Source organism: Gossypium hirsutum, chromosome D06, assembly GCF_007990345.1.
Source record: "Gossypium hirsutum isolate 1008001.06 chromosome D06, Gossypium_hirsutum_v2.1, whole genome shotgun sequence".
Taxonomy (NCBI): Eukaryota; Viridiplantae; Streptophyta; class Magnoliopsida; order Malvales; family Malvaceae; genus Gossypium; species Gossypium hirsutum.
The window spans coordinates 11,595,803-11,604,892 of record NC_053442.1 but is presented as its reverse complement, the minus strand read 5'-3'; the positions used below and the strand labels follow the sequence as shown (position 1 = coordinate 11,604,892).

General features: G+C 36.6%; 2 protein-coding genes across 2 annotated transcripts; one reads left to right on the top strand and one right to left on the bottom strand.

Moving 5' to 3' along the window:
• Positions 1-1,983: 1,983 nt before the first annotated feature.
• Positions 1,984-5,212, top strand: LOC107901273 (CRS2-associated factor 1, chloroplastic). The gene is made up of 5 exons (XM_016827203.2): positions 1,984-2,904; positions 3,073-3,200; positions 3,337-3,562; positions 3,654-3,781; positions 3,895-5,212. Exons 1-5 carry the CDS (start codon positions 2,088-2,090, stop codon positions 4,891-4,893), a joined length of 2,298 nt encoding a protein of 765 aa, XP_016682692.2. The 5' UTR covers positions 1,984-2,087; the 3' UTR covers positions 4,894-5,212.
• LOC107901274 (sugar transport protein 14) lies at positions 5,205-8,278 on the bottom strand. The gene is given in 6 exon segments (XM_016827204.2): positions 5,205-5,783; positions 5,883-6,512; positions 6,599-6,921; positions 7,316-7,351; positions 7,354-7,964; positions 8,073-8,278. Coding segments are annotated over 5 exon segments (1,539 nt in total). The 5' UTR covers positions 7,460-7,964; positions 8,073-8,278; the 3' UTR covers positions 5,205-5,339.
• Between the last annotated feature and the right edge of the window lie 812 nt (positions 8,279-9,090).

The following is a 9,090-nucleotide window of genomic DNA, read 5'->3' as shown; positions in this document are numbered from 1 at the left end:
GGCGCGAGGAGGCTTGGGTATTAAACCCTAGCAGAGCGCCAGAAGGGTTTTTTTTTTCTTCTCTAAGTTTTTTTCTTTTCTTTTAATTGGTTGTAAATGATTTTTGAAAGAAAATTTTGTTTTAAATATCAATCAAAACGGCGCCGTTTTAGCCAGGCTTGACCCGCGCGGTGACCTGACCCGAAGGGGAGGATCCGCGCGCTCTGACGTCATATGGGAAATTTGCGCGTTTGGCCCCTCCCTTTTGCAGTACACTCCAATTAAACCCTTTCCACTGGTTTTAAAATTTAGGCCGCGTATTCCATTTTTATTTCAATTTGATACCTCATTGCCCGGCGTTTTGGAAGGGAAGGAATTATCTCCTTTTTAGTCCCCCATTGTCGCTGGCGTGTTCGAATTGATCCTCTTTTTATTATTTTTGAATTTGCCCCCTTTTTTTGTCTTTTGTTCAATTTGGCTTTTTTTTTTACTTTATTTACTTTATTTATTTATTTTTAAATATACTGTTACTCGTTTGTTATTACCATTATTACTTATTATTATACTAATACCATTTATGATTTTTCATGTACGTGTATATACATATGGTTTTGTATTTCGATTTTTTTTACAAACGCATCACTTTTATTATTATTTTTTTTTCATATTTTCGTTACTCGCATATACATATTCTTAAGCTTTTAAAATGCATGCATATGTTTTTGAACGTTTTGCATACATTTTATTTCCATTATTTTATCTTTCTATCCTTTATATTTTTATATACCTTATATTTCATATATATGTTTTATAACATGTGCACGTTTTTAATATATGTATGTACCTGTTTTTTAATAATCATTAATAAACATTTTCATTATTTTACATGTTCTATCATTTTATATATATATATATATATGGTACATATACATGAACTTATACATTTTTGTAAATATATACATATACGTACTTCTATACTTTTATTTTGTTTTCGACACATGTATTTGTATGTGAGTTATTTGATATATTCCATTTTCTTTTTTACATGTATGCTGATATGTGTGTTTGATATATGTGTACATATGTTTGTAGCTTTACTGTTATATTGTATTTGTACATATATATTTGCAAATATTTATTCGTATATGTTGTAAATTAATGGATCTGTATCATATTGTATATTAACTTTAACATACTCTTTTGAAAATATATTTTGGTTTTAACTATTCATCAAAGTTATTTTCTGGATTTAAAGGTTTTTTTTTGAATAAAAGCATTATTTGAGGTTTGGGATTTTCGAGGGAAATTGAGCCCTAACGTATTGGGTTCTGATTTTCTTTGTCAATCCTAAATGACTGAGAATAGTTTTTATTCAAAATGCATAAAAATCATTTTTGGGAACTTAACTTGTTGTGCCCTAACGTATTGGGTGTGGCATGTTACTTTCTCGAAATGAAGATTTTCGTATAAAATAAGAGAGGTATCCAAAGTTCGGGGATTATGAGGGATTGTACCCTAACGTATTGGGACTCGATTTTTTTACATGACTTGAATAATTGGTTGTCCTTTTGCAAATTTCATCATTCAAGCTTATCCTAAAATCTTTTTAACTTTCGACACTAAGACATCAAATAGTCAATTTGGTACCGATTTTTGGGCATTACGAGGGTGCTAATCCTTCCTCATGCGTAACTGACTCCCGAACTCGTTTTCTCAAAAAAACGTAGACCAAAATAATTTTTAAGGTGAGCCGATCACACCTTAATAAAGGATCGGTGGCGACTTCAATTTTTGTTTTTAAAGTCGACAACTAAATTTTTATTTTCAAAAAAAACGGTTTCGACAGCCTTAATTAGCAATTGAATCAAAGACCATAAAGCAATAATAATAATAAATATCAATTTGAGAAAAATCACATAATTTATGTATCAATTCGTGAGTTAAGGAAACGAAAAACCGAGCCAAGTAAAATAAAAATAAGATATTTTCAGTTGCCACTAAAGCATGGCTATACGACATCGTTAAAGTCATCCTTCATGAATCGATAAGAAATTTTCTTTTGGGTGCTTAGTTTTAGCTTCTGCTTTCTTCACTGAAAGCTGAAAGTGATGGCGCTGAAATTGCCCATCTCATTCCCAATTTTCTCGCCACCGTCGCCAAACCCTTATACTAACACTAACGAGCCCGGCCATCGACCGCCAACGGAGATCCGATTCTCCCGCTGGAACAACGCCAACGCCGAGAAATTCAACCAACGCCGACGCGCCCAACAAGAAATCGAAGATGATATTCGCCGTTACCGCCGCTTCGATTCCGCCACCAAAATTGCCACCACCGTAGAACCCTCCTCTTCCTCCACACCACAACCAACCGAAACCTACAAATCCTTTGGCTCCCCTTCCTCTCCCTCCAGTCCTTCAATTCCAGGCAAGAAATCCAAGTACTCCAAGCCCCCAAACCACCCAGCTTTTCGCAAATTCTCCAAAGCTGCAAATCCTCCGCCACCGTCTCCACTCGACAAGAAACCTGCAAATGTCGCCATCGGCGAGGACGGCGTATCGTTCGTCATCGACGGTGCACCGTTCGAGTTCAAATACAGTTACACTGAGACGCCAAAAGTGAAGCCGGTAAAGCTAAGGGAACCACCCTACTCGCCGTTCGGACCTACGACCATGCCTAGGCCGTGGACAGGCCGGGCTCCACTTCCGCCCAGTCAGAAAAAGATGAAGGAATTCGATTCTTTCGTATTGCCTCCGCCTGAAAAGAAAGGGGTGAAGTCCATACAGAAACCTGGTCCATATTTACCTGGGACCGGTCCAAGGTACGTCCAGTCGAGAGAGGAGATTTTGGGAGAGCCATTGACTGCAGAGGAGGTTAAGGAGCTAGTAAACAGTTGTTTGAAGTCACAACGACAGTTGAATATGGGTAATAATCCTATTATTTTACTACTTTTTATCTGCACTTTCTTCATTAAACTTAAATTTTCATTCACATTTATATGCACTTTCCATATTCCAAGTTTAAGTAAATTATAATCGATTATGAAATTTATTCGATAATTTGAACTATACTGCATTGCCCTTTTATGTTTAGGTAGGGATGGTTTAACACACAACATGTTAGATAATATACACGCTCACTGGAAAAGACGAAGAGTTTGTAAGATTAAATGCAAGGGAGTTTGTACGGTCGATATGAACAATATTTGTGAGCAACTAGAGGTTTGTACTTCTGCTATTACTCTTTTTAAGATTGGTTTATGTTAAACTTGTTTGGTTTACGAGAGAAAATAGAAATCATGGTTGGCTAGACACGTTTGATTTGTGTATTGTGTTTGGTTTACATATGATTTGGCAGGAAAGAACAGGAGGGAAAGTTATTTTCAGAAGAGGGGGAGTTCTATTCCTTTTTCGAGGTAGAAATTACAATTATAAAACTCGTCCCCGCTTCCCTCTTATGCTGTGGAAACCTGTTACCCCTGTGTATCCACGGCTGATTCCGCGTGTTCCTGAGGGTCTAACACCACAAGAAGCAACTGAAATGAGAAAGAAGGGGAGGAAATTAATGCCGATACGTAAACTTGGTATGCTGCTGGTGGACAGTACAACATATTAAGAATGCTTCAAATTTTCCCATTCTGGAAATCTAAAAGTAATGTTCTGCATATTTTGCAGCGAAGAATGGTGTGTATGCTGACCTTGTCAAAAATGTTAGGGAGGCATTTGAAGAGTGTGAACTTGTCCGGATTAATTGTCAAGGGATTAAGGGAAGTGACTATAAGAAAATTGGTGCCAAACTAAAGGTTTAGTATATTTATATAGTTTATATAGTTTATCATAACACTTGCACATGTAAATGATTTTTCTTTTTTAATCTAGAGAATTAAATTCGATTTCTGTAATTCTTTATTTGCAGGAGCTGGTCCCATGTGTGCTAATCTCATTTGAAGATGAGCACATACTAATGTGGCGAGGAAACAATTGGAAGTCGTCTTTCTCAAAACCATCATCAAATTCAGGCATAGAGAAAACCAATGCAGACACAGTTTCCATTACTGGACAGTTGGAAGGACAAGAATTATCACCGACATATGTTCAAACAGCTGGTACAGGCTCACCTCTCAGTAGTTCTCAAGATAATAGCATTGAGCAAAGGGAATCCGTTGAAAATGACCAGACAAATGTATCTCCCACTGCAAAATCAGGTATAATGGAGGCTAGTCAAACAACATTAGATGGGATGGATTATGCCGGTCATGAGTCCGAAAGCAAAGTGAATACCTCTGGAAGTGCAATTGCTGATGATATCAAATCTGCTGGTGGTGAATCTGAAACCTTGACCATGACCTATGGTCTTGAGCATATTTTGGATAATCCTGGCAGAGCAAATGAAGAGCCATCAGCTATGCTAATGGAAAGTCATGTTGGACCCAAGAGTCCTGGAAGTAGTCAAAGCCATTCAGAGTCTTCTGTTACTGATTCGATCAATCATGACCAGCTGGAAATTGTTGCCGAAGCTTCGCTAGATATTAAGCGGCCAGCAAGAATGAGTGCAGCTTGTACTGAGAGGGTTTTGCATCTGATGAAACAAGCTGTTGAGAGTGGGAGTGCAGTTGTATTAGATGATCCTACTTTGGATGCTGACGGAATATATCAAAGATCTGTTGCCTTTTCCCGGTCTGCACCACCTGGGCCAGTTTTTAGGCGACAGCCTCGTAAAATGTCTATCCAAAAGAACAAAGAGCTAGAACTTGGGAATTTGGAAGTGAAGGAAGTCACAGCAGTTCCCCATAAGAGAGGAAATGAAAAGCAAGCTTCTAAACCTCGAAGAATTAAAGATATAGCTGAACATCATCCAGAAGTTGTACCGAAAGGAACCCTGAGGGTTGACGAGCTTGCTAAGCTATTAGCTTAATCCACATTATTACTTCCAAAATTTTACTAGGCATACTTTATAGACTGAGATCTTCCCCTGCTAATGTTTATTGCATTTGGTCCATCTTTGTCTAGGATTTTGTCATTTTCCCTTAGTGAGAGCCTTTTACATGTTTCTATGAAATGCTCAGGTGTTTCCAAATTAACAGTTTAGAGAAAAATGAGCTTCTCTCAGTCATTGCTGTCTGTCTGTCTCTCTCTCTCTCTCTATATATATATATGCTGTAAATCTCATACAAACTCAATTACAACTTTTTATGTTTGAAATAAAGAGACAAAGAAGATAGGTTGTGAGAAAATAAGATGCGTATTTGTTCTTCACTTCTACCTTAAAAATTACAGCAATTATTTATGAGAAAATCCAAAGAGCATTAACATCTTGAAAGTAAAGAATGTGAACAAAGGTTTTTCCTATTTTAGATAATATTACGTGGTTGGCTTTTTGATATCCTTCTCGTCATCATCTTCAACATATTTCTTCCAGAACCAATGATCCTTCCAGAGAAGATAGACTTCCTCGATCGGAACTCTCTTTGTTTCCGGCAAGAGGAAGAAAATAAAGCTGCTCATTATGAATATCAAGCCAGCAAAAAGCAAGAAAATTCCATACTTGAGATGACAAAGTGAGACCAAGAAGCATTGTGCTATCAAAGCTGTGAAGAGAAGGTTGACACAGACCACCATGCTTTGGCCAGCTGACCTAGTCTCCAACGGGAACAGCTCACTAGGAACTAGCCACCCCAGAGGACCCCAAGACCTTCCATAAGCGAAGACGAATAAACAGATGATAACCACAAGGAACCAACCAATGGCTTTTGGAAGAGTTTCTCCTTCTCCAAACTTAAAGGCCAGAGTTATGGCTACAGCAATCTGCATCAGATACTCAAATTATTACATCCAGCTACATAACAATGGAGCCTGCCAATTAGTTGCAAAAAAAGTATACCGCAAAATGTCTTTATAACTTACCATGTAGCAGAACATCTCGAAACCAGCTTCCAAAAAGAATGCTCTCCTACCAAATCTGTCCACTAAAGCCATTGATACTAGTGTAGCAAGAACAAGCATTCCACTAGTTAAGACAGAGGATATTAGGGATGCCCCTGAGCCAAACCCCAAGGTCTGGAACAGGATAGGAGCATAGAAGAGAATGGAGTTCATGCCGGTGAGCTGTTGGAAAGCTGGGATCCCCAAAGCCCCTAATACCAACTGGGGACGATTCTTCCTCTGCAGAAGGTTCCTGAATGGGTGCTTTATGGCCCGAGCTGCTTCGCTGGCCTCGATAAGGTCGGCAAATTCAGCATCGACATTGGGGGTACCTCGAACTTTTACCAACACCCATTTTGCCTCTTCTAGTCTTCCTTGTTCTACGAGACTGTTAGGGGTCTCTGGTAGGGCAAGGCCACCAACAAACATCAGTGTTGCTGGGACTGTAGCTAAGCCTAGAGATAATCTCCAACCCCATTTATGGATCTTATCTGTTTTGTAGTTGATCAGGTTAGCTATAAGGATTCCCATGCAGGTTGTGAATTGGAACAGCTGGTTCACAGCTCCTCGATGCTTTGCCGGAGCCATCTCCGAAAGATACAAGGGAACTGCCTGTACCATTATAGCATAAGAAAAGAGTTGGTGACTTGAGAAACTACCATCCAAATATTTTCAGGTTTAAGGAGCTTTGGTCTTACTTGGTTTCCAAATCCAATGCCTGCACCAAGAAGAATGCGTCCTATGATCAACATTGTGATATTCACCGCACCTGCATTGATAGCTCCTCCTAGGAAGAAGCTGACTGCACCAACAAGGATGCTGGCTCGGCGCCCTTTGTTTCTAGTAACATAGGAGGCTCCAAATGTAGAAACAAGACCTGCGAAGTAGAGCGAAGACGTAAAAAGTGTGAGGAGCTGGTTGTCATATTTGCAGTAGTCAGTTTCATGAAGATGTGCTTGTTTCCTTCTATATATCTTTGGGAAGAATTCCTTCAAGAAATCATCCATGGAAGTCACTCCACCTGCAATCAATATTAAAAGGTAAACAGTGTCATCATCTTGAAATAAGCATCTTATTGAGCTCTTTTGAATCAAATAACATAAATCTTCTAACAAACAGAAACAAACACATAATCTATAATGCAAGTAGCTTAGGAATCATTGATAATCCCAAATACCAAATAATATATGAAGATTATATTTTGATGATTAAAGAAATTGTGTAGAGAGGGTTCTTCTCAAGACGTCATTTTGATTGAAAAGCAAATCAGTAAATCTGGAAGATAGGATACAAATCTAAAAAGATTTCAGCAATTGCTAATACTTAATATAAATGAACAGAATTCATAAACAGGCTGAAAAAAAAACCAATGAAAAAAAGGAAAACAACAGTGAATCATAGAAAAGAAATCTGACCAGAAACACCAAGATCATATCCAAAAAGAGATCCCCTGTAGCAGCAACAAGGCAAGCAAATATAAAATAATTGGTAATCTTGTATTCATAGAGATGAGCTCTCTTCAAATTCCCTCCTTCATTACCAAACCCTCCACCAGCCATGGTGGACAATCTCTGAAAGCAAATGAAAAAAAAAACTCTGGGTTTTGCAGAAGACAAACAGATCAGTCCAGAAAGTGATATATATAGAGAAAGGTAACGGAAGTGAAGCAGATGAGAGAGAGAGTGTCAATGCTTGTGGGAAGAAAATACTTGAATTAGCAGGTAGTTCAGTATTGACTAAAAGACAAAACTGTAAATGAAAGATGGGTGAGGAGGACTTTACATGATGACGGACTACTAATCAACGGGGAAAAAAGGCACATAGTAGCTGTATATATAATATATTGAATCTGACTAGTTGAACTCTTTTTTTTTTCCAAATCTATTTAAATATCATTTTAGTGTTTATCTAATATAATTTTTACAGCTCATTTTCGTTAACATCTTCATTATCATCCAACCTTGATAGAAATATGTGGAAATATAAGATTGAATGCCTAGGAAAGCCGCCTATGGCATGAATAAAATAAAAAGGATAGCAGCCTTTCAAGCATTGACCTACAATCTTGAGCAAAAAAAAAAAAAAAATCAAATCATTTGGTTAAGATTTATATAAATCCACTTAAATTTCTCAAAGAAAAGCTTGGATAAGATGAGATTGATGAGGAGCTACCTTTCAAGCATTGACCTTTTCTTCTTAAAAACAATTTTTTAAAGAAGAAAAAAAAAGAGTAGTTATCCCTTTGTAATTGATTTTCCATTTGTCGAAAGCCCATGATAATATATAAGCAAGGTCAGAATCAAAGTTTAATGAATATAAAAAAGTTGGACCAAATTTTCTTCATAAAATTTAATATGATGAAGGCGAGCTGAGCTGAATTAACAATAGTTTCACTGACAAAGTTGTTAGATAATGTCAAACTGTCTACTACAGATATGTGGTTTGACAAATATCCACTTGCCTTTTGTCAAATATACAGTTGTTCTCAAATTGCAACTGCGTCCCATAATTTCTACAAATTGCGTGTGTTGACAAAGACCTTGTGCTACTTCTTTCTGTGTAATTTCTTTTTTTTTTCTTCCTAATAATAGTACCTTATTTTCATGAAATTAAAAAAAAAAAACTGTTTATTGGATCATTTGAATTTGATGACTTAATTGGTGCTCACGAGTGTTGAAAGATGGATCAATTAATAAAAATTGGAAGGAAATTGATAAAATTATTATTGATATAAGAAAAGAGGGTTGAGAGTCTTTTATTTTAATTTATTTTACAAAGAGCATGGTATAATATCTTTGGAGTGAACGTTGAAGGTATTTACAGGTTTTTATGCGGATTTCATGAACTGTTTCATTATGTAAGAGATTTGTTACGTTAGGTGTTTTGGTAAGTATTTTGTGATCGGGTGAGATTTACATGTATGTATTGATAATCGTACAGAGTGGAATATCTTTTACTAAGATGTTTTCAATGAATAAGTCTCTCTAGTACTCTAAGTGGTTGATTTGGTAAGGTCCTCCAAGTTGAATAATATAATAATTTTAATATCCATGTTACATAATTTGATTATTTTGGTCATTTCTGACAATCTAAATTAGAAATTAAAAAATCAGTATAATAATAAATTTAGTCTTCAACTTTTACATATTATATTGATTTAGTTGCCATTTTAAAAACTTTATAAAAATAC